At 40.7% G+C, this 25,472-nt stretch overlaps 1 protein-coding gene across 4 annotated transcripts in view; it reads left to right on the top strand.

The window, feature by feature from the left end:
* USF3 (upstream transcription factor family member 3) overlaps positions 1–25,472 on the top strand; it is a 74,508-nt gene that overhangs the window by 29,194 nt on the left and 19,842 nt on the right. For 3 of the 4 annotated variants that reach the window (XM_061427058.1, XM_061427047.1, XM_061427053.1), the window contains 3 exons: positions 987–1,069; positions 8,260–8,356; positions 11,041–23,637. In XM_061427058.1, coding sequence (XP_061283042.1) covers positions 987–1,069; positions 8,260–8,356; positions 11,041–17,471 — 6,611 coding nt within the window. In that variant the 3' untranslated portion in view covers positions 17,472–23,637. Of the gene's footprint in view, positions 1–986; positions 1,070–8,259; positions 8,357–11,040; positions 23,638–25,472 lie in introns of those variants that run through there. The other variant, XM_061427060.1, reaches the window with a different exon arrangement.

Here is a 25,472-nt window from a genome sequence, read left to right as displayed (position 1 = left end):
AAACTACTTAGATCATGTCTTGTATTTTCTTGCTCTTTCATACAGCTTTTCAAGTTGTAGCATGCACTCCTGGGACATTTCTCACAGGCTGTCAGTTGTCTAGCTCCTTAGATGGGGCACAGCACAGACACATAGAGAAAATAAGCCACTGCCTTTTCTCATCTATTTAAGTCACAACTAATAGCTATTTCTACTCCAAAAATGCCTTCTAGTCAGCCTAAAAGGTGTTTTAAAGTTCTTTAATCTGCCTGGAAATGTCTAATTTGCTGTTTGCTATAAAGCAGCAGCTTTCTAGTAACATAACTAGTAGTAGGTTCTTGAAATTTAGTTATCATTAAAATCTCTAATAATTACTTGAAATATAATAATGACCTAAGAGTAGTACCAGAGAAGGCAATGGCACCCCACTCCAGTACTCTTGCCTAGAAAATCCCATGGACGGAGGAGCCTGGTGGGCTGCAGTCCACGGGATCGCTAAGAGTCGGACACGGCTGAGCGACTTCACTTTCACTTTTCACTTTCATGCGTTGGAGAAGGAAATGGCGACCCACTCCAGTGTTCTTGCCTGGAGAATCCCAGGGACGGGGGAGCCTGGTGGGCTGCGTCTATGGGGTCGCACAGAGTCAGACACGACTGAAGCGACTTAGCAGCAGCAGCAAGAGTAATACAGTATTAGTAATTTGTTTTTGTAATTTGAATTTAATTATTACAGATCCCTTTATTTATAATCCAAATAAAAGGTGATTAAAGGTGGAGAAAGCTCTTGGGGAGGTGGGAGAGAGGAAAAAAGAAAAAAAAGTATGGCTTGTATTGATTTTCATAACACTAAACTTAAGAATATGACATTCTTAGAAATTTTCTTATGGTTATTTGTATTCAGTAGACAGTTGGTTAAGACTTTCTTTGAGATTTCTTTACCTTTGGAGAATGAGGCACTTTGGCAGCAGTAGTGCAAGGTTTGATAAATGACTTTTTTCTCTATCTAGTGGAGAGGCATAGAAAGAAGAAAATCAATGCTGGGATAAACAGAATAGGAGAGCTGATCCCATGCTCTCCTGCGCTGAAACAGGTAAGAAATCCTCTTATACTTTAACCAATTGCTTGTGATCAGATAATTCCCTAAGTTGTTTCTGTGTGCAGAATGATAATTTTTGTTCCCTGTCAAAAAATGTTTTTTTAGAGTTAATAATTGCCTCATTATTTTTCATTTGCTCAATTTTTTTATGTACATATCTCTAAATTCTTTCCACACCTCCCAGCAGTCTCTTACTATAATTTCTGCATGGTCAGATTGCCATGAAATTTCATTTTCCCTATTTTTCCTTTGAGACTTTACTTCTGGAACCCTCTACCCTTCTTTTTCAGTCTCAATTAGTTGGTCTCTTTGAAATCTTCTGCTTTTTGTTTTTGGCCAGGCGGCATGTGGGATCTTAGTTCCCTGACCAGGGACAGAACCCACGCCCTCTGTAGTGGAAGCACAGTCTTAGCCACTGGATCACAGAGGAAGTCCTCAACTCTTCTGTTTTTAATTTCAGCTCTCATATTTTTAATTTCCACGTCTTTTTTCCTTATTGTCTCTTTTCCTTTTATATTTTTATGATGATGCAGTATTATCTTTGAGAATAATATATAGGGTTTTGGTTTTTAAAAATGTTCCTCCTTTGTTTTGATGTTTTGTCTTTCTTTTTGGAGACATCCCTTAAATGTTTAATGACACCTCAGCTGTTTTTTTCATATTTGAGAAGGAGGCGTTAAAAACTGATTGAACAGGCTTATCTTTTGGTGGTCCTAATGGTTTAGTGATTGATGATCTAGTGTTGCTGTAGTTGTTGTTATTGAATGGAAACATGCCAACATTTGTAGATTTTCTTCTTTTGGAATTAGCTATTAATTTTTAGTTTCTGGAGAAAGATCCTGCACCACCCTACCTAGTAGTGGGGATGGTGGGAAGAGGACTAGCTCATTGCCATTGTTCTGGGAGCTGGGGCAGGGAACGGGTGCTGGAGAATCTCATGCTTTAGGAAGCATTGTTTTACTTCCCCACCCACCATGTTTTCGCTTAGGAGCCTCATCTTATCCACTTCTGTGCCATGAAAGTATCTCTGAGGCTGAAATCCTTGGGTTCAAATTTCACAGCAAAGAAACTTGTCTGCTGTGGTTGGGGAGGAGTGGAAGTCATCCAGTTGCACAGGGTGTGTGTGGGGACTGGTTCTTATTACAAAAGAAGAACCTTTCTACCAGTCCCCTCATTTTTAACCCCGTGCCTCACCCCACCTTCCATGGTCACTGGAGCTTCCCAGTCCCAAACCATCCCAGACGTTTGTTGGGGAGGGCCAGATCAATTTGTTCACTTCTCAACACTGTTTCCCTCAGCAAGTTCTTATAATTCAGTTTCTTCTCATTCTTCCCTGCAAGGTGGTACCCAGTCTTGCCTAAACGTGTTTTTCAGTCTTCTTAAAAATATACTTTTTGTTTCCTTAATACAAAAGCAAACGTAGGGGCTGGCACTGTGTCTCCTGATTGCTTTTCTTTCCCCATATCTCAGTGTATAGTAATTGCTCAGTAAGCTTTGTTATTTGCCTAGTGAAATATTCCTCCTCTTGGCTTCTATTCCTATAAGTTTCTCTGAAAGGAAACCATAATCATTTCTTTCTTGGTGTCCTGGAGTGTGCAATGGAGGTCAGTATTGGTTTCTAGAAGTTGAATAAATTTAGACTTTCTTCACTTTTGCCTCATGTCCCCAGCCCCTGTCTGCAGTAGAGAACAGCAGGTGGGCATTATCAATTGCTTTTGTCTAAATTTTTGCTTTAAGAAAGGACATTATCTTAGTTTTAGTTTGATGTAGTCCACTTTGTTTATTTTTGCTATTGGTTCCCTTGCTTTAGGAGACAGATACAAAGAAATATTGCTACAATTTATGTCAAAGAATGTTCTGCCTGTGTTTTCTTCCAGGAGTGTTATGGTTTCCAGTCTTACATTTAAGTCTTTAATCCATTTTCAGTTTATTTTGTGTATGGCGTGAGAAAATTTCCAGTTTTATTCTTTTGTGTGTAGCTGTCCAGTTTTCCCATGTACTGAAGAGATTGTCTTTTTTCCTCAAAGTATTCTTGGCTCCTTTGTCATAGATTAATTGACCATGAATGGATAGGTTTATTTCTGGGCTCTCTATTCTGTTCTTTGCTCTGTGTGTGTGTTAGGACAGTACCATGTTGTTTTGATTACTGCAGCTTTGTAATATAATTTGAAATAAAAGGAGCATGATACCTCCAACTTTGTTCTTTTTCAAGATTGTTTCCATACAAATATTGAAATTATTTGTTCTAGTTCTGTGAAAAATGCCATTGGTATTTTGATTTTGCATTGAATCTGTAGATTGCCTTGGGTAGTATGCTCATTTTAACAATATTAATCCTTTCAAACCATGAGTGCAGAAATTACTGGCCAATATCACTGATGAACGTAGATGCAAAAATTCTCAACAAAATGTGTGCAAGTCAAATTCAAAAGTACATTAAAAAATCATAAATAATGATCAAGAAGGGTTTATCCCTGTGATGCAAGAATGGTTCACTCTCTGCAGAGCAATCAATGTTTTATACCATATTAATAAAATGAAAAATAAAAATCATATGATCATCTCAATAGATGCAGGAAAAAGCTTTTGACAAAATTCAATATCCATTTATGATAAAAGCTCCCAACAAAGTGGGTATAGAGAAAACATACCTCAACATAATAAAGCCATATATGACAAGCCCACAGCTAACATACCCAGTGGTAAAAAGCTGCAAGCATTTCTTCAGGACAAGAATGCCCACTCTTGCCACTTTTACTCATCATAGTATTAGAAGTGCTAGTCACACCCCAGTATTCATTGCAATACTATTTACAATAGCCAGGACATAGAAGCAACCTAGATGCCCATCAACAGATGAATGGGTGTATATAGGTGGAATATTACTCAGCCATAAAAAAGGAATGAATTTAAGTCAGTTCTAGTGAGGTGGATGAACCTAGAGCCTGTTATACAGAGTGAAGTAAGTCAGAAAGAGAAAAACAAATATCATATATTAATGCATATAAATGGGATCTAGGAAAATGATACTGATGAACATATTTGCAGGGCAGGAATAGGGATGCAGACATTGAGAACTTGGGGACACATGGGGGAAGAGGAGGGTGGGATGAATTCAGAGAGTAGCATTGAAGCATTTCCATTACCATATGTAAAATAGTGGGAAGTTGCTTTATAACATGGGAAGCTCAACCTGGTGCTCTGTGACAACCTAGAGGGGTGGGATGGGATGGAGGGGTGTGAGGGAGGTTCAAGAAGGAGAGGACATATGTATACTTATGGCTGACTCATGTTGTATGGCAGAAACCAACACAACATTGTAAAGTAATTATCTTCCAATAGAAAAAAGTGCTAGCCACAGAAATCAGATAAGAAAAACAAAGAAAATGAATCTAAATTGGAAAGAAAGAAGTAAACTATTACTCTTTGCAGATGACATGGTATTCTTCATAGAAAATCCTAATGATGCCACCAGGAAACTACTAGAACTCATGAATGAATTTAGTAAAGTTGTATGATACATTTACAGGATACAAAATTAACATACAGAAATCTGTTGTGTTTCTATACACTAAGATCAAGCTATCTGAAAAAGAAATTAAGAAAACAGTCCCATTTACAGTTGCATCAAAAGCTATACAATACCAAGGAATAAATCTAACTAAGGAGGTAAAAACCTGTACTTGGAAAACTATAAGACACAGGTGGAAAAAATTAAAGATGACACAAACAAATGGAAAGATATACCATGCTGAAGGATTCGAAGAATTAATATTGTTAAAATGACCATAATATCCAAAGTATGTTTTTAAAAATTAAAACATGCTTAAAAATCTTTTTATTGAAGTATAAAGTGAAAGTCGCTCAGTCGTGTCCGACTCTTTGCGACACCATGGACTATACAGTCCATGGAGTTCTCCAGGCCAGAATACTAGAGTGGGTTGCCTTCTCCAAGGGATCTTCCCAACCAGGGATTGAACTCAGGTCTCCCGCATTGCAGGCGGATTCTTTACCAGCTGAGCCACAAGGGAAGACCAAGTATACTGGAGTGGGTAAGCTACCCTTTCTCCAGCGGATCTTCCCAACCCAGGAATCAAACCAGGGTTTCCTGCATTGCAGGCGGATTCTTTATCACCTGAGCTATCAGGGAAGTATTATTGAAGTATAGTTGGTTTATAATATTGTGCCAATCTCTATTGTATGGCAAAATGATTCAGTTATATGCATATATATATATTTCTTTTTTAAAAATTCATTTCCACTATGGTTTATCCCAGGGATATCCCTGTGCTATACAGTGGGACCTTGTTTATGCGTTCTAAATATAATAGTTTGTATCTACAACCCCAGACTTCCAGTCCATCCCTTTCCCTCCCTATCTCCGCCTTGGCAACCATAAGTCTCACCTCAATGTCTGTGAGTCTCTTTCTGTTTTGTGGACAGGTTCATTTGTGCTGTGTTTTAGATTCCACATGTAAGTGATATCATATGGTATTTGTCTGTCTCTTTCTGACTTACTTCACTTAGTATGATAATCTCTAGTTGTACCCATGTAACATACTGTTTATAGTATCCTTCTATTTGAATTTTTAAGAAGATATGTGTGTGTACATATACATATATATAACATATACATATATATATATAACATATACATATATATAACATATACATGTATTGGCGTGTAATATTTCTGGAAAGATACATAAGTAACTTGGTTGACTCTGGAAAGGGCTTTAGAGGGCTAAAGTCAAAAGGAATGTGCTTTTCATTATATATCTCTTATTTACATTTTTTGCGGTATGTATATATTATGTTTTCCATTTTAAAAATTTGAATAAAGAGTACAGGGACTTTGATGTAAAATACAACCTTTCTGTAAAAGCTTAGGAATGGAATATACTAGGAGCATGGCACCAAAACTCAACCAAGTGCCATTGTTATCTCAACCTACTTTTTAGAGTAGTTTGTAGTTGTGGTTGACAGAGTAAAGGCTCACATTAAAATCTGAAGTTTTTGCACGGTCTTAAAGGCCCTCTCTGGCCGTCTCCTCCCACTGTTTCCCTGTATACTTGCCTTTTGTCTCATTCATCTCATTTGTCTCATTCTGTTCCTCCAACACGCCAAACTCAACCCTGCCTGGGGGCCTTAGTCCTTGACAGTCCTGCTGCTTGAGCCTTCTTTCTCCAGATGTCCACAGGGCATGCTTTCTTACACTCCTTTCAAATTTTTGCTTAGACATCACCTCACAGAGAGCCTTCCTCAGCCTCCCTTTATGAAATACATTGTAGCAGAATGTCTAAGTCAGTTTGGGTTGTTCTAAGAACAGTACCATAGACCGAGTGACTTAAACAACAGAAATGTATTTCTTACAATTAAGGAGGCTGGGAGTCCCAGATCAAGGTGGCAGCTGGTTTGGCTCCTGATGTGGGCTTTCTTCCTGGTTGTGTCCTCACATGGCAGAGACAGTGATCACCTCTCTCATGTTTATTCTTCTAAGGGCAGTGATCTAATCCATGAGAATAGACCCTCATGACCTAATTATCTTCCAAAGGCCCCGTCACTTCAGGGATTAGGGCCTCAACATGAATTATGGGGGGACACAAACATTCAGTCCACAGTACAGAGTAACCTCTGCCATCTCTGTGATTTCTTCCTTACCCTTCTTTACTATTACTTTTTTTTAATATCTTAGTCAATTGTACCTCAATAAAGTTTAAAAAAATAAGGAATAACAACATAGTTCTTCTAATGAGTCCAAGAAATAATGCATTTGAAGTACTTAACATAGGACCAGACATATAGTAGCTACAAGTACCTAACACTTACGAAGCACTTTTCTCTATACCCCATCGGGTTCTAAGAGTCTCTCTGTATAAGGGCTTTAACCTTACCACACCTTCAAAGTAGACACTTTGATTATCCCCATTTTACAAATGAACTGAGGTTTAGAAAGACTAAGTTACTTTCCCACGTTACAGAAATGCTAAGTGGAGGAGCTAAATATTCTAGTAAGAGAGGAACAATTGCTGCAGTTTACCCAAGGCAATACAGAATTCTGGAACAGAGAGGCCCATGAAAGAGTTCCTGGAGAAAGATGCTTCTGAACTCAAACTGCAGCCTGGAGGGAGGTGACTTGATTAAAAGAGTAAAAGACACTGCTTTATTTTTCTTCGTAACACTTGTTACCACCTGATTTTATTTGTAAATATAAATATTTGTATATAATAATTCCTCATAAACAAGTAATATTCCTCAAGGTCAAGAACTTTGTCCTTTTTATTACATCCCCAGCACCTAGAACAGAGCCTCAATAAATACTTAATAAATAAAAGGTGAATAGTAGAAGTTTTTGAATACAGTGCCAGTTTTAAATTGTGAACTGCCTTATGATCCAGCAATCCCACTGCTGAGCATACACACTGAGGAAACCAGAAGGGAAAGAGACACGTGTACCCCAATGTTCATCGCAGCACTGTTTATAATAGCCAGGACATGGAAGCAACCTAGATGTCCATCAGCAGATGAATGGATAAGAAAGCTGTGGTACATATACACAATGGAGTATTACTCAGCCATTTGAAAGAAAACATTTGAATCAGTTCTAATGAGGTGGATGAAACTGGAGCCTATTATACAGAGTGAAGTAAGCCAGAAGGAAAAACACCAATACAGTATAATAACGCATATATATGGAATTTAGAAAGGTGGTAACAATAACCCTGTGTACAAGACAGCAAAAGAGACACTGATGTATAGAACAGTCTTATGGACTCTATGGGAGAGGGAGAGGGTGGGAAGATTTAGGAGAATGGCATTGAAACATGTAAAATATCATGTATGAAACGAGATGCCAGTCCAGGTTCGATGCACGATACTGGATGCTTGGGGCTAGTGCACTGGGACGACCCAGAGGGATGGTATGGGGAGGGAGGAGGGAGGAGGGTTCAGGATGGGGAACACATGTATACCTGTGGCGGATTCATTTTGATATTTGGCAAAACTAATACAATTATGTAAAGTTTAAAAATAAAATAAAATTTAAAAAAAAAATGTAAAAAAATAAATAAATAAATTGTGAAAAGATACGTATCATACGTATCGGAAAAACCAAAGCTTTAACTTTCTTCTGGCAAGTTCTTAACCTCCAGCGAAACTTTTAAATGGTTGACTTTCTTTCACAGAGCAAGAATATGATCCTGGACCAAGCCTTTAAGTACATAACAGAATTGAAAAGGCAGAACGATGAACTCCTGCTTAACGGAGGAAACAATGAACAAGGTAAAGATTTGGGGATTCTTACTTTTCATTGTTTTTTCAGTGTTCAGGCCCTTGTGTCACAGTGCGACTTACGATACTGTATTAGGATACAGAAGGTTTTTTTGTCCCGAAACATTATTAAGACCATGTATTCAGTGGGTCTGTGAGAATAGTGTTGCAAATAAATTCAGCCTTTATTCAAGTTTATCTCTTCCCCTCTTCTTTGTAGGCATATCTCTTCCCCAGTTCTTACCTTGTAGGCACACACAATTTTTATTTTACAGTCTTTTTGTACTTTCTGTTTGCTTAATTCATGAATAGTTCTGTTTCTCCTTTATTCTAAATGGATCTCCCAGCTAGGGAAAATCCCATAAGAGGATGTAAGGGGATCCTGCTCAGTGTAACTTAAAAACAGGTATATGCCTGTATCAACCCTCAACTATGAATTAACTCAAAGGCCAAAGCATTCAATTCATAATTGTGTGTACTGCATGCATTGTGTGACTTTGACTTCCTGGTCATTTAATAATATTAATTTTTAGAGGTGACTTTTTTAATGCTGTCAGATGAGTTCTGTTTTCCCACTTGCACTGAAGAGAAGGTTTCTTATGACAGCTGAAAAGAAATATACCCCAGGCAAATATAAAGCTCTGAGGGGTAGGGCAGTTTGAGCCATCTTTGATTTATGTCTCTGAGAATAGCAGAGAGAGAATCTCCTATGACAACTCAGTAGGTCACCTTGAAAGGAGAGAAACAAAGGCGGAATTTATTGAGGTGGAGCTGATGCAAAGCAGTGATTATTGTAAGAAATGAGGAGGATACTGGAAAGCACATCTAGAAGGTCAGTGCTCCGAATTCTTGTTTACTTTTAAGTTAGATGACAGCTTACCCCACCCCCCTCAGCCAGCTGTCGTTTATGGTCCAGGTCCTGTTTTATGCTGCTGTCAGGCAATTAGATACATAATCAATGTTTGGTAACCAGTCAATGTTTGGCACCCACAAAAGGGATGATAAGGCTAGAGTGTTTCTAATGAGGGCTCCTCTGGTTTCATAGCCCAGTGTCTGAGGCCATCAAGTTACCTTAAGGAAAAGAGAAACTCGAGTGGCGTGGGATTCAAGAGGAGCTGAATAGCCAGACCAGGAGTTGGGGGGGCACCTGAGGCCCCTTAAGTCCGATTGTGTTGTCGTTTCTGTCATCATCCTTTCTGTGTGTGTGCTTCTGCTCTCCCTTCTTTTCTTCTCCCAAAAGCTTCCTCCACATGCTCACTGTCCATGACAGTCTCGCACAGTGACCACAGCAGTGGCCCTGGGGGTCAGGACCACCAGGGTGTGAGTCTTGGCTTCTTTTACTCAGCTCCAAGTCTCAGTCCCTCTACCTTAAAATGAGGATAATTGTAACATCTATCTGGTCAACTTTAAACAAAGTATTTGTTTATTCTGAACCTGTTTTTTTACATCTAAAAGAAGTGATGACAAAGGTAGTTCCCATCTCATGTTTGTTACAAGAATTAAAAGAGATAACACAGGTAAAGCACTTAGAGTAAAGCCCAGAACATAGTAAGTGCTTGATAAATGTTATCTGTTGTTGTTACTATTTTTATTATTAGTAAATGAGACAGTGAATGCAAAGTACCAGGCATATAGTAAGTGTCCAGTAAGTGAGAACAATCATCTTTATTATTTAGTCCATGATAATTGTCCTTTAATTTCTGATGTCTGTAGCACATTGGCATCCTTCTTCTGTGTCTCCTGTTTAAATACCTGAGAAAGCAATTTGATAGTCTCAGCTCCTCCTTGTTGGAACAGAACTTTTTATTTCAGGCTACCATGTAGGGTATTGGCCTTGAGGATCAGCTGCCTTTGGCGGAGGGAGTGGTGAATACCTACCACTATGACAAGGCAGGTGGAGCTATGTAGGGTCACTGAGCATAAGTACCAACAGCCAAGCCTAACCCTTAGTAGGATCCATGAGTGAGGCTGTCTCTTTTAAAATGATTTAGGGCATCACAGATATCTTTGTGCCTCAGTAGAGAACATGGCCCTACCGAGGAGAGTGCAAGTTTCACCATTGATGCCTTCTTATCGCCCTCCCACCTTACTTCTTACATGTTCTACTTGGTCTCTGCTGTTTCAAAGCCATTTATAAAAGAGACTGTCTGGAGTTCCCTGATTGCCTAGTGGTTAGGATTCTGAACTTCCCTGCCATGACATGGGTTCAGTCCCTAATCGGGGTACTGAGATTCCACAAGCTGGGTGGCAGGTGTGGTCGGTTGGGGGAGGGGGAAAAGACTGTTACCACCATAAGTAATGTTTGTTATTTTAACATTGAAATGCTACTATATTGATATTCAGTGTTATTTTCTTAGCATGTTTCCATGATAGCAGTATGTTTTTCCTTGCTTCACCTTTTCAGGTGCCCTATTTTGAATTCGGTAATTTTGAGATTTCTGCATTATGAGTAATTTTTGACCTTTGAGTTGTTGATCTTTAAAGATATGTATCTTTAAAAGGATTGAGTAGAGGTTTGAGATACCATTCTAAAAAGAAGAAAGAACTTATATTGTAAAAGAGCTGAAGATTTCAGTTGAGGTATTTAGGCTGCTAAAATTAGAATTCAGTAGCTCAGTATACAGCTCTTTCTTAAATTAATGTAAATACTGACATTAAGAGGTAATTTAAAAAGTTTTTTCTTTTTGATATTATAGCTGAAGAAATTAAAAAGCTACGTAAACAACTGGAAGAAATTCAAAAAGAAAACGGCCGATATATTGAATTACTAAAAGCAAATGACATATGTTTATATGACGACCCCACAATCCACTGGAAAGGAAATCTTAAAAATTCAAAGGTCTCTGTTGTTATTCCCAGTGACCAGGTTCAAAAAAATATCATTGTTTATTCCAATGGGAGTCAGCCTGGTGGAAACAGCCAGGGAACAGCTGTTCAGGGGATAACCTTTAATGTTGGTCATAATTTACAAAAGCAAACTGCCAATGTGGTGCCAGTGCAGAGGACTTGCAATCTTGTGACTCCTGTGTCTATTTCTGGAGTTTACCCTTCTGAAAACAAGCCATGGCATCAGACCACGGTTTCTGCATTGGCTGCCAACCAGCCTGTTCCTCTTTGTCTTCCTGCTGCTCTTTCTGCTCAAAACATTCTTGAGCTCTCCACCTCCGAAAGTGAGTCTAGTGTGCTTGGTCCCACCAGCAGCTCACTGATCGCTGTTCCTGTTGGGCCTGAACCACCCCAGCATTGTTCATCGCACACGTGTCTAAATGATCAAAATTCTTCAGAAAATAAGAAGGGGCAAGAAAGCCCCCAAGTATTGAAGAAAACGGTCCCTTGTGCCACAAGCATCTCCTCCAGCTGCTCAGCAACTGCCACTCAAGGACAGCCTGGAAGCGAGTCCTGCCGGAGCACACAGGATCACAGAAGTGATCTTCAGACCACCCTGGTTGTTTCCGTCACCACCGCAGTCTGCTCCCAGCCTCCCAGACCTGCCGGTGATTCTTGTGTGGCAAGCAGTAGCAAGGGTGCAGACTCCGCAAGTGTTACCATGGTGGTGGCCCCGTCTGTCCCTGGAGGAGGGATGATCACCATGCCTGTAAGCACCCTTTCTGCAAACCCTATGGACAGTGGTTGGACTCTTTCTTGTTCTTTGCCTTCTTCAGCTGTCAGTACTTCAGATTTGAAAAACATGAATAGCCTTACCCGAATTTCCTCAGCTGGAAACACACAGACAACGTGGACTACTTTGCAACTGGCGGGAAACACTATTCAGCCCTTAAGCCAGACACCGTCTTCTGCTGTGACCCCGGTATTAAATGAGTCTGGCACTAGCCCCACCACAGCCAACCACAGTAGATGTGTGGCTCCAGGCATCAGCTTGAATAATTCCTTTCCAGCAGAGGGGCAGCCAGTTGAGCAAGTAGTTGTAACCTTGCCTTCCTGTCCACCTTTACCTATGCAGCCACTGATCACCCAGCCACAAGTTAAGTCTCAGCCTCCAAAAAGTATCCTCCCATTGAATTCCGCCATGCAGGTGATTCAGATGGCTCAGCCAGTGGGGTCAGCTGTTAATGCAGCTCCTGCTAATCAGAACGTTATCATTCTTCAACCACCCAGCACCACCCCGTGCCCAACAGTGATGAGGGCAGAGGTTCCCAACCAAACGGTAGGTCAGCAGATAGTCATCATCCAGGCAGCTAACCAGAATACTTTGCCACTTCTCTCTGCTCCACCTCCCGGTTCTGTTCGACTCCCTGTCAATGGAGCCAGTGCTATCATAGGGTCTAACAATTCAGTGCAAAATGTTTCCACCCCGCAGACTTTTGGAGGAAAGCACCTTGTCCACATATTACCACGACCTACATCTTTATCAGCGTCGAATTCCACACAAACTTTTTCTGTTACTGTATCCAGCCAACAGCAGCCTCAAACCATTTCTTTAAATGGACAGCTCTTTGCTTTGCAGCCTGTGATGTCTTCATCAGGAACTACAAATCAAACCCCTATGCAAATTATTCAGCCCACCACCAGCGAAGATCCAAATACCAATGTTGCCCTGAATACCTTTGGCGCTTTGGCCAGCCTCAATCAAAGCATATCACAGATGGCTGGGCAAAGCTGTGTACAGTTGTCTGTTAGCCAGCCAGTCCATCCTCAAACTGCTGCAAATAGTCAAATCACCCCAGCTAACTGTGTTTCATTAACAACTGTAGCACCTCCCATGACAACAGATAATTCAGCCACACTACCCAGTACTTACAACCTAGTGACTACTCCCTCAGTGAACACTGTGGCTTGTGTGCCTAACACGAAGGCAAAAAGGTTGAATAAGAAGCCGGGTGTCAAGAAACACTTAGCCACTAACAAGTCAGCCTGCTCCCTGAATGCAGTCAGAGATGTGGGCAAGTCAGATGGCCCCAGCACTGAAGGTTCCGCAGAACCATCATGTAATGATGGACTTCTGGAAAGCCTCCCTGGTGTGTTACCATCTGCCATTGTGTCCCAGACAAATAGTGTAAGTGTTTCTGGTTCACATTCTTTGAATGTTCTGAATTCTGAATCAGTGATGCCTGAGTCTGTACCCAAATCTAAGTCAGCCGAAGAGTCTAGCCCACCCTCCCAAGAATCTGTAACAAGTGAACAATTTACAATGGCCCCAGCAAAATCCAAAGATTTTCTCCCCATTTCACAACGAGAGACATCTCAGGATACGCCACCGAGTAGTTTGGCATTGCCAGATGCTGCCAAATCCTGCACGTCAGCCAACGTGTTGATTTCCTCTGCGGATGATGCCCCTGTTTTGGTCTCTCAGGTTTCTCACTTGTCATCTACCACGAGCACTACAAGTACTGACTGTGTTTCTGAAGTGGGAGTCATTGCTGACCCTTGCAGGGTTCAGCAAGCGTCATCAGATACAGTACCAACCACAGGTCTCTTAAAGGGGCAGGGTTTAACTGCACTGCTCTCTGGTCTTGCTAAAGAAAAAGACCCTCAGAAATCATCTCTTTCAGTCCAGGTGGACCATCCTGACTTTTCTTCAGAAAATTCTAAAATAGTTGATTCAAATGTTGAGTTGCATCCCAAACAGGAGCTATTACTGATGAGCAGTGATGATAGAGACCCAGGACAGCCTCATTCGTGCATCCCTGACCAGGAGGTTATTAATGGTTCTTTGCTCACCAGTAGGCAGGCTGACTCTCCCATGTCGACCAGCTCTGGCAGTAGTCGTAGTTTCTCAGTTGCATCTATGCTTCCTGAAACAGCCAGAGAGGACGTCACCAGCAATGCAGCGACTAATACGTGTGACAGCTGCACCTTTGTGGAGCAAACTGATATAGTTGCTCTTGCAGCACGAGCTATTTTTGACCAGGAGAACCTTGAGAAGGGAAGAGCTGGTACTCAGGTACCAGCTGATATACGGGAAGTTCCTTCAAAGCCTTCTGAAGCATCCTCTTTAGAGGGAGACCAGCCTTTCAAAACACAGATATCTAAAGAGAATGGTCCAGGACAGGCAGAAGCAACACCAAATGAATTTAATTCTCAGGATTCAATTGAAGCCACTGTGGATAGGCCCCTTGAAAAACCAAGTTGTTCTATAGGAATGAAAACATCAAATGCCTCTTTACAGGTTTCGACTTCCCAGCCACCAAGCATCACCAGTTTAAGTGTGAATAATCTTATTCACCAGAGTACCCTCAGCCATCCTCTGGTCAGCTGCACTGGTTTATCCCAAACTTCAGAGCAAACAGCTGTTCCTACAACAGTGAATCTGACAGTTTCATCTGGCTCCTATGGCAGTCAGCCTCCTGGACCATCCCTGATGACTGAATACTCCCAAGAACACCTAAATACTATGGCTGGTACTGTACCAAACACACCAATTCAAGAGCCGCTCTTAAAGCCAAGTCACGAAAGCCGTAAAGACTCTACTAAACGTGCTGTCCAGGATGACCTTTTACTGTCTTCAGCTAAACGTCAGAAGCATTGTCAGCCAGCCGCCCTCCGGCTTGAAGGTCTGTCCCTGATGAGCCGAACTCCAGACAGCATTTCCGATCAAACTCAAATGATGGTTGGTCAGATTCCTCCCAACTCTTCAAACTCAGTTGTGCCTATTAGCAACCCAGCACACGGGGACGGCCTTACTCGATTATTTCCGCCTAGTAACAACTTTGTGGTCCCCGCATTGAGGCAGACCGAGGTTCAGTGTGGTTCGCAGGCTTCCATTGCTGAACAGCAGCCAGCCCAGGCCGGCCAACATCTGCAGGCCCTGCAGCAACATGTTCCAGCTCAAGGGGTACCTCACCTGCATAGTAACCACGTCTACTTAAAGCAGCAGCAGCAAGCAGGGCAGTTGAGAGAGAGGCATCACTTGTATCAGCTGCAGCGTCACGTACCTCACGCAGAGAGTTCTGTCCACTCTCAGCCCCACAGCGTCCACCAACAGAGAACCCTGCAACAGGAAGTTCAGATGCAAAAAAAGAGGAATCTTGTTCAGGGCACTCAGGCCTCTCAGCTGTCTTTACAACCCAAGCATCATGGAACTGACCAATCCCGACCTAAGAGCGGTCAGCCGCACCCGCACCATCAGCAGATGCAGCAACAGATGCAGCAACATTTTGGAAGCTCCCAGGCAGAGAAGAGTTGTGAAAACCCTTCCACCAGCCGGAACCACCAGAACCACCTCAGTCAAGATATTCTGCACCAGCAGGAGGTGGGAAGCCGGCAGCAAGCTCCGGGGGTTTCTTCTGAACACGTATCTGGGCATAATCCAATGCAGAGGCTGTTGACATCAAGAGGCATAGAGCAGCAAATGGCATCCCAATCGAGTATTGTGACGAGACCTTCAGACATGACCTGTGCTCCACACAGGCCGGAGAGAAACAGAGTTTCAAGTTACTCTGCTGAGGCACTCATTGGAAAAACATCTTCTAATTCAGAGCAGAGAATGGGTATATCGATTCAGGGTTCCAGAGTTTCAGATCAGCTTGAAATGAGAAGCTACCTTGATGTTCCCAGAAACAAGAGTTTAGCCATTCATAATATGCAGGGTCGTGTGGACCATACTGCCTCAGATATCCGCCTTTCTGACTGTCAGACATTTAAACCAAGTGGAGCCAGTCAGCAGCCCCAGAATAATTTTGAAGTACAGTCTTCAAGAAATAATGAAATAGGTAACCCTGTATCATCCTTGAGGAGTATGCAGCCCCAAGCTTTTCGTATTAGTCAAAACCCTGGTCCCCCACCAGTCGACCGCCAAAAGCGATTACCTTATCCACCAGTTCAGAGCATCCCAACAGGAAATGCTATCCCAACAAGGGACAATGAAAATACATGTCACCAAAGTTTCATGCAGAGTTTACTTGCCCCTCACCTGGGCGATCAGGTCATTGGAAGTCAGAGATCCCTCTCAGAACATCAGAGGAATACACAGTGTGGTCCCTCCTCTGCAATTGAATATAACTGTCCCCCGAGCCATGAAAGTGTCCATATTAGAAGGGACAGTGAGAGTCAGAGTAGGGAGAGCTGTGACATGTCCCTGGGCGCAATTAACACCCGGAACAGCACCTTGAATATTCCGTTTTCAAGTTCTTCGTCTTCAGGAGATATTCAGGGTCGAAACACGAGTCCCAATGTTTCTGTACAGAAATCCAATCCCATGAGGATTACTGACAGTCATGGGACCAAGGGCCACATGAACCCTCCAGTCACAACCAACATGCATGGGGTTGCAAGGCCAGCTTTGCCGCATCCGTCTGCGTCTCACGGAAATGCTGACCAAGGGCCTCCTGTACGTCAAACCAGTTCTTCAGTTCCCCAGCGATCAAGGCATCCGTTGCAAGACAGCGGCGGTTCCAAAATTCGTCCACCTGAAAGGACTCGCTCCGGAAACCCAAGACATAGCAATGTCTTTGATCCAAGTCTTCCTCACCTTCCTCTGTCTACTGGCGGCAGTATGATTCTTGGACGCCAACAACCTGCTGCAGAAAAGAGAGGAAGTATTGTTCGTTTCATGCCAGATAGCCCACAAGTACCTAATGATAATTCAGTGCCTGACCAGCACACGCTATCACAAAATTTTGGTTTTCCTTTTATCCCCGAGGGTGGCATGAACCCGCCAATAAACGCTAATGCTTCTTTCATTCCACAGGTTACTCAGCCTAGTGCCACTCGAACCCCAGCCCTCATCCCTGTGGATCCCCAAAATACTCTCCCCTCCTTCTATCCCCCATACTCTCCTGCTCATCCCACACTGTCCAATGATATTTCAATCCCCTATTTTCCTAATCAAATGTTCTCAAATCCCAGCACAGAGAAGGTAAACAGTGGAAGTTTGAATAACCGATTTGGATCAATTCTGTCTCCTCCCCGACCTGTTGGCTTTGCTCAACCGAGTTTTCCTCTTCTCCCCGACATGCCTCCAATGCACATGACCAACTCTCACTTATCCAATTTTAATATGACATCTTTGTTTCCAGAAATAGCTACAGCTCTTCCTGATGGCTCAGCGATGTCCCCTTTGCTTACGATAGCAAACTCCTCTGCCTCAGACTCTTCCAAACAGTCCTCCAACAGACCTGCCCACAACATAAGCCATATCTTAGGTCATGATTGCAGTTCAGCTGTTTAAATACCGATTGACTAAACATAAGTGTAACGAGTGAGATTACACATGTATTTGTATGTGTGTTCACACATACATGCACAGGAAGAGAGAGAGTGTGTGAGTGTATCTCCTTGTGTTTGTTTAATCAGTTGCCAGTTATCTTCTGAATGTAGGGAAGCCATGTCAGAGATGAGGCACATACTAGGTTGTCAAAAAAAATTTATCTTTCATTTTTAACTGCACGGTGTGCGCTTTAAATTGCCCAAGCAGACTGACATTTTCAGGCTTGATTTATAATCTGACATTCTCTAGATACTAATCGACTGGAAGGTGGGAGAAGTCATCCTGGTGTCATCACCTAGATTTTAAATTTGATTGTTGACAATTTGTAAAATAGATGATTGAGATAGTGGAGTTGCTCTCCAACAATACAGACATTTCAGTAGAACACAGTGGCTTGTAACCAAATGCTGGCCAAGTGTATTCTGGAACAGTCTCTTACCCATGGCAGGTGTTGAATTAATGTAGAATGAATGTCCGTGATTCAAGTCAAGCAGTTAGCAAATAGGTGAGTTATTGAATCAACCTTTATTCCCAAGGTTTGGTTTAGGTAGAAGCTTCTTCCTTAATTATAACAATTCATAAATTATCTGAATTCCATGTCTTGTTTTCCAAATTAGGGAACCGTCAGTTCGGTTTAGTTGCTCAGTTACATACGACTCTTTGCGACCCCATGAACTGCAGCACGCCAGGCCTCCCTGTCCATCACCAACTCCCGGAGTTTACTCAAGCTCACGTCCATTGAGTCAGTGATGCCATCCAACCATCTCATCCTCTTTTGTCCCCTTCTCCTCCTGCCCTCAATCTTTCCCAGCATCAGGGTCTTTTCAAATGAATCAGCTCTTTGCATCAGGTGGCCAAAGTATTGGAGTTTCAGCTTCAACATCAGTCCTTCCAATGAATATTCAGGACTGATTTCCTTCAGGATGGACTGGTTGGATCTCCTTGCAGTCCAAGGGACTCTCAAGAGTCTTCTCCAACACCACAGTTCAAAAGCGTCAATTCTTCTGCGCTCAGCTTTCTTTATAGTCCAGCTCTCACATCCATACGTGACTACTGGAAGAACCATAGCCTTGACTAGATGGACCTTTGTTGAGAAAGTAATGTCTCTGCTTTTCAATATGCTGTCTAGATGGGTCATAACTTTCCTTCCAAGATGTAAGCTTCTTTTAATGCATGGCTGCAGTCACCATCTCCAGTGATTTTATCCTTTAATGTGCCAAGGTCCTGTAAAGCAAAGGTCTTCCTTAAACAAGTAGCCTTAAAAGTGGAAAGCTAAACAGCAGAGTACGTAGATGTTTTCCATTTTGTCCTTGCATTTTGCATCAGGCCATAAGGATGATAGCCAGTTGTATTGTGAGGTTTTGCATGTGTTCAGTTAAGGATTGTTTCATTCATTGAGTTTTGTTGTAGAATTCTCTCTTTGTTCTATTTGATCTTGAAATAGGTTCTTTGGTATTTGTTTAATCATTAGGGACTGATCACTTAATAGTGTGTTTGGAATCAACAGTTATTTGAGCCTTACTTTTCAAATATTTCTGAACAGAGTCTTAAGCTCTGTCAGTATTTTCACTTACTGATATTTATATTCAAGATATGGCATTGTATATTGCATTATTACCCTTCATTGTAGACTTACAATGAGAGGATGAATTTGTTCATTGCTTTTCCTGATGGTAGATGTGAAATGGTGCTTCAAAAAATTGTCTTTTTATAAGTTCACGTGTGTGAGAGTGTGTGTGTACTTCGACATAGATTTTAAGGTATAAACTAGCTCTTTCAAAATAGGCCTGCGATCTGAAAATAGGAAATTGACACCTGAGACCTGCTGAAGAGTAGAACTTGATATAGAGTTGTTTTTAAAGCCCCACTGAAGTTAAGAATGAATTTTGAATTTTAAAGATATATATTCAAAATTCATGTATTGCATTTTGAAAACTTTATTAAAAGTTAAGAAAACAGTTGATGTGTACTCATATTTCAAGCCCATTGCTTGTTGTTATATTCTGCCAAAAATGGAATGGAGTGGGAGATATAAACTGTTCTGTCTGCTCTGTTAACAAAGTTAACCCACGGACCAGTGTTTTGGTTTTATTCTCATTTGGGAAAAAAAAAAAAAAAGCCTCCTAATGCTTGGTTGGAGAAGGAAATGGCAACCCACTCCAGTATTCTTGCCTGGGAAATCCCATGGACAGAGGGGCCTAGCGGGCTACAGTCCATGGGATCACAAGAGTCAGACAGGCCTGAGCGACTGAACACACACAGAAGGCTTGGTTAGAGCAGCTAACTCTAGTGAATACCTCTATTACAGCAAAAGGGTCTCAGCAAAAGGGTCATCTGTGCCTCTTTCGCTGTTCTTACCAAACTCCCCTGCTGCTGGCGGAGGCCGCCTCCTCAGCACAAAAAATATACTGAAAGAAAATGTCTGTATTTTCTTCCTTCAGAATGGTCATGGGGAGAAATAGGAGAGCTTCATGAAAAAGTTACTTAAGAAAACAGGTAAACAGTTAAAACGTTTAATTGAGAAAAAATATGACATTTATAACTTATTTTAACTGAATTTTAAGCTTTAACATTCAAGTTTTTCCTTGTACTTGAAAGGTCTAATCTGCCAGTTTCAAGAACTGTTCTTAGAGTGTTCAGCTATTCATCCTCTCTCTCTCTTTCCTACCTTCTCTTCCTCTCTCTTCCCTCTGTGCACGCATGTGCACTCACACATACGCGCACACGCAGTGGCTGTTGAGTTCTGCAAAACTGGGGACTGTTAGGTAAAATCAGAACTAAGGTAACAGGCCAAGGAGAAGCTGAATTTGAACATTCAGTGGAAAGGCCTCAAGCCTGGTACTTGCAAGTATTTCTCTGTTGTCTCAATTGTATTTTTCTGCTCAGCTCTCTTCAGAGATAATATTTACATTCCTCAGAACTTTCATTCCAAGTGTACAACACTTTGATTCCAAATGAGTCTCTACCCCTAAGTAAGGCTTATTTGACCCTCTGAGGAAAAATGTGACCATCTGCAAATAATTTGGCCCCTGCTTCCATATAGCTTTAATTGTCTTACAGACAGATGCATACGTATGTGTTTATATACAAACTCAATTCTGAAAATGTTCAGAGCACAGTAATCTTACTTGATTTATAAGCATGATTATATGAGATTTAAGCAGTATTAAGTATTTGATAATTAGAGCTACATGAATTGGGCAAGGAAATTTATTATTTAATATATAACAATATGGATTTTTTTTTTTTGGCAAACATGGCAGAGAACATAGTTTTGGTTATAGTAAATTTAATGTTATTCATGGCTTGCTAATATATGTCTACAGAATGTAAAATCATTTCTACAGATAAATTTGTAATCTAGAAATACACAAACATGTATGAAGCATAAGTGAATCATTGATTAAATAATTTCTCTCATAGTGTTATTGATCACCTGGAATCAATTTCAGGAAGATGTTGATTCCTCTAAACATTTAATACAGCAACTTCTGATAGGGTAAAAAATTTCATATTTCTTATCATGCAAAAATTTCTAATGTGTCAATCATGGATAAAAGATGTCATTTCTGTTTTTGGTACATAAAAGTTGTTTTGGGATATTTTATACTATTCCAGGAAGTTTGTTTTTGTTTTTATGTTAAGACCTTTGGGGTGTTCCAGCAATGGTACCCTTTTTCTAAGTAGAGAGTGTGCATTCCAGAGGGATCATGCAGTAAAGAGTGCGCATTCCAGAGTGATCATGCTTTATAAAACTTAATGTGTCAGAACTGTAGAAAGAGAAGAATGAGGAGGGAATCTTCAGGGTGAACTGCAATGAGGATTTGACTCATTTTAAAATTAGCCTTCTTAATATACAAATTATTTAAATATTTTAAAGATAATTCATTTGCCCTGCTCTTGCCTTCTAACATTAGCCATTTCATGGAGAGGCTGATATTTACACTCCAAAAAAGTGTGGAAATACATTTTAATGGGAGTGATGTTTTTAGAACTTGAGAAAAGATTATGACTCTTCTTAGCTGTATCCTTCCTTTGATGCAAAGTACCTAGGCTCTTATTTTCTTCTGTCTGCTCCATGTCAAGTGGCAGGGAACCCACTCATTCCTTAGCAGAATGATTACTCCTCTGCCTTGAAACATTTATTGGGCCCAGCGTCATTGGATCAGTGCATAATAGCGACTCATACTCCCAAATCAATGATTCCCGAAGACCTAGCTTTGGAAATCACTGTATTCTATTAAGGGGCAAAGAGAATTCCTCAAAACAAAAGTAATTCAAGATTAACTGAAAATATGTAACGTGCCATATAGTTTTGTTCCTTGTTTTGGAGAGCTTGTTTTTTTCCCCCATGGAGGAGTAAAGAAAGGGCAAAGGTGGTACCAAAATCAGATGGCTTTGGGTTGATATCCTTAGGAACCTGGCAGTCATTGTTCTAATTCTGCTCTCTCCAAATCTGCATTTGTTGATCACCTATGGCTGTGTACTTCCAGAGGGCAGTAATAGTAAGTGATGGTTTTTGATACACTTATGCAAATTAAAGGCCAGAAATTAGTTCTTCTCTGATAACTTTTTGGCTGAATGAAACCATTTCTCCTTCCCCTGTGAGTTCAACAGGAAAGGGTTCTTTATTACTTAATCATATTCTCCCTGTATTCTACACTTCTGTGTGAGCCTAAGAGTGTTTCTACTAGAGTCTGTGGGGGTCATCAAGTTCAGATTGAGGTGTTCTGGGAAGAAGTGTTGAGGACCTTCTTAGACACAGAACTTCCAGTTGTGCCCACATGCCTCTCCCCGGAAACTGCACTTTACCTGCAACTGTGCCTCTGGTCCTAGGACCAGCCATTGGAACATACCGCTCACCCACTCCTCTGTTCCGGCAAAGGACCAGCCTGGTACACGCTGTGTAATCAAACACCTAGATGACAAATACAGCTGACGTTTCTCACTGTTGCCTTATCATTCTCTGAGCCATCTTTAATGCTGATCTTAGAAAAATTTACTAGTTAGATGCAAGACTCCTTTTAAACTCAGAGCTGGTATGTGGTGGCCATTCAATATTCTTATTTCTAGATTTGCACAAACCTTGTCAACTGTAGTCTTTTTCTGGTGCACGCATGTGTTCAGATGCTTCATAAACATGAGCCTACCCGGGTTGAACATATTGGGGATAATGTTGAAAGTGGTGTTATTTTGGATGACTACATAATCTGTCACTAGGAATTTCATGAGGCATAGGAGATAAGTCTTCATTTGTAATTTGACATTTAAAAAAATAATTCTTTTTTTCCCCCTCAGTTGTTACGTACAGGTATACACCATACTATGTCATAGGAACTTAAAGTTTACTCCATGTCAATCCCCTCTTCACTTTTCTAGATCTCTATTCCCCCACCCCCTAAGTCTTAAAACCATTTTTTACCTGTGAGGTCACTGAGGCACTGGACTTGACTATATTGGTAACTTTTAGGGGGAATTGAACTGTTGATCTTCCAAAAGAAAGGGACCAGACAGTGTTGCTTAAAATGCTGCAGTTGTGTTACTGTGAAGAAAAGATTTGCTTCCACTTTCAACAGGAGATAGATATAGATATATATATACACACACACACACACACATATACACATATATATTCATTTCAGTAAAAGTGGGTGGAGAAATCTGAGCACATAGTTACCTTCACACATTATTTATAGATACACTGGGTGAGAAGCTTACTGTAGGGCAGTCACCAGAAAAAACCTAACTGTAGTGCTTTCAGTATATGTAATATTTGTATCTATTCCCATGCCAGCACTGTCTGCTGTGCACTGTGTCCTATTACTGTAAATCACCTGGTTTATAATTCTAATGGGAACTAATTTGTTTTGTAATGAATTCAGAGCAGATATGTATAATATGGCCAGGATTGTCCTACAGTTGTAAATAAGAATAGGTCCTGTTTATTTTGACATCTTTTTACAAATGCATTGTATTAGGGTGTGAATATTCTGAACCATGCTCTTGTTTAAAGTTTTGAAATTTTTATTGGTAAATGTAACATTTTAATGGTTGTAATAATTATTTGTATAGATATGAATATAGTATTTTATTTAAGAAAATAAACTTTGCATTTTTGCATTGTGAATTCTGTCTTTTCTGATCATTGCATGTACCACTTCAAACTCGGTATTAAAATGATTTGCCTTGCATGCTGAAGTTTTGTATTTGAGTAATCTTGAAATTTTGCCAAAATTTCTGAAAATGATATCATGGCACACTGCCCATGAGGATTGTATTTCTGATCAAAGAATCAACCTCAAATCATAATTATGATCAGTGCTGTACTTTTGCAGTAAACTGTACACCTCTATACTCGTGAAAAATAGGATTAGAATTTCAGGTCTGGAGAGAACTGAGAGATGATTCAGTTTAAATTCTCCTCCTTGTATATTTATAGTGTCGGAAACAAGCACAAAATCACTTTGGGACAAGAATTAGCCCTTTCATTACAACTACCCATATCAACTTGTCACATCTCATAAGCATGAAGTTTGAGGGGAAAAACCATCACTGAGGAACTTGCACAGTATAAAACTGTGTACAATTTAAATGCCTATAAATCAAACAATTTGTTCTTCGGGGATAGCCTACAGATGTGGTAAAAGTTATAAATTCAAGAAATGATAAACCTAAAGTTCAGGTGATGAATCCTTCCTAGGAAAGGAGGGAGGAGGAGAGTATTGAGAGTGGTACTTGTAAAGCATTGGTAGGGTTTATTGGATTGGAGAGCAGATACCCAGGTGTTCATCTCACACCTGACATGTTTGTCTTAGGAGTGAATAAAACATAGCCTAATACTAAAACAGGTAAAATAAGGACCTTCAATTCAATTCAGTCGCTCAGTAGTGTCCGACTCTTTGCGACCCCATGAATTGCAGCACGCCAGGCCTCCCTGTCCATCACCAACTCCTGGAGTTCACTCAGACTCACGTCCATCGAGTCAGTGATGCCATCCAGCCATCTCATCCTCTGTCGTCCCCTTCTCCTCCTGCCCCCAATCCCTCCCAGCATCAGAGTCCTTTCCAATGAGTCAACTCTTCACATGAGGTGGCCAAAGTACTGGAGTTTCAGCTTTAGCATCATTCCTTCCAAAGAACATCTAGGGCTGATCTCCTTTAGATTGGACTGGTTGGATCTCCTTGCAGTCCAAGGGACTCTCAAGAGTCTTCTCCAACACCACAGTTCAAAAGCATCAATTCTTCGGCACTCAGCTTTCTTCACAGCCCAACTCTCACATCCATACATGACCACTGGAAAAACCATAGCCTTGACTAGACGAACCTTTGTTGGCAAAGTAATGCACACTTATTCCCACATGTCCTCTGGAAAACTAGTGCTCACAGTATTTCCTGGTTGAGCTTTTTGCGAGTTCAGGTTAAAGCTCAGTATTCTGACTATCAAGGGTTTAGCATTCTTTCTGCTGTTGCCCACTGTCACTCATTTCAGGTCATAGATTAATCACACATTTTGATTATACAAGGAGCCCTAATAAGCCATAAAGTGTATACAACCCATAATAGTGCAACCACTGGGCATAAATTCAATCTCCCTGAAATGAATGTGCAGATTATAATAGCTATATACTGTAACATTTTGTTAGCTTTCCAATCTAGTTCAATGTTTGGAGGAAGATTAGTAACAAATTTCTTTAAAAAGCTACCCCGGGAATTTTCACTTTTAGGTAAAATTTAATAGCAAGTGGCAGGTTCACAATCCCACTACACCAACTAGAACAAAGAGATAAATTAGAAAAATTATTTTTTAATGTATTTTTTATTGAAATCCAGTTGAATTACAATGTTGTGTTAATTTCTGCCATGCTTCAAAGTGACTCAGTTATATTGTGTGTGTGTGTGTGTGTGTATATATATGTATGTATATGTGTGTATACATTCTTTTCCATATTTTTTCCATTATAGT

This window comes from Bos javanicus, chromosome 1 (assembly GCF_032452875.1).
Source record: "Bos javanicus breed banteng chromosome 1, ARS-OSU_banteng_1.0, whole genome shotgun sequence".
Lineage (NCBI taxonomy): Eukaryota > Metazoa > Chordata > Mammalia > Artiodactyla > Bovidae > Bos > Bos javanicus.
The sequence above is the reverse complement of the archived record's forward strand: the minus strand, read 5'-3'. Positions and strand labels throughout refer to the sequence as shown.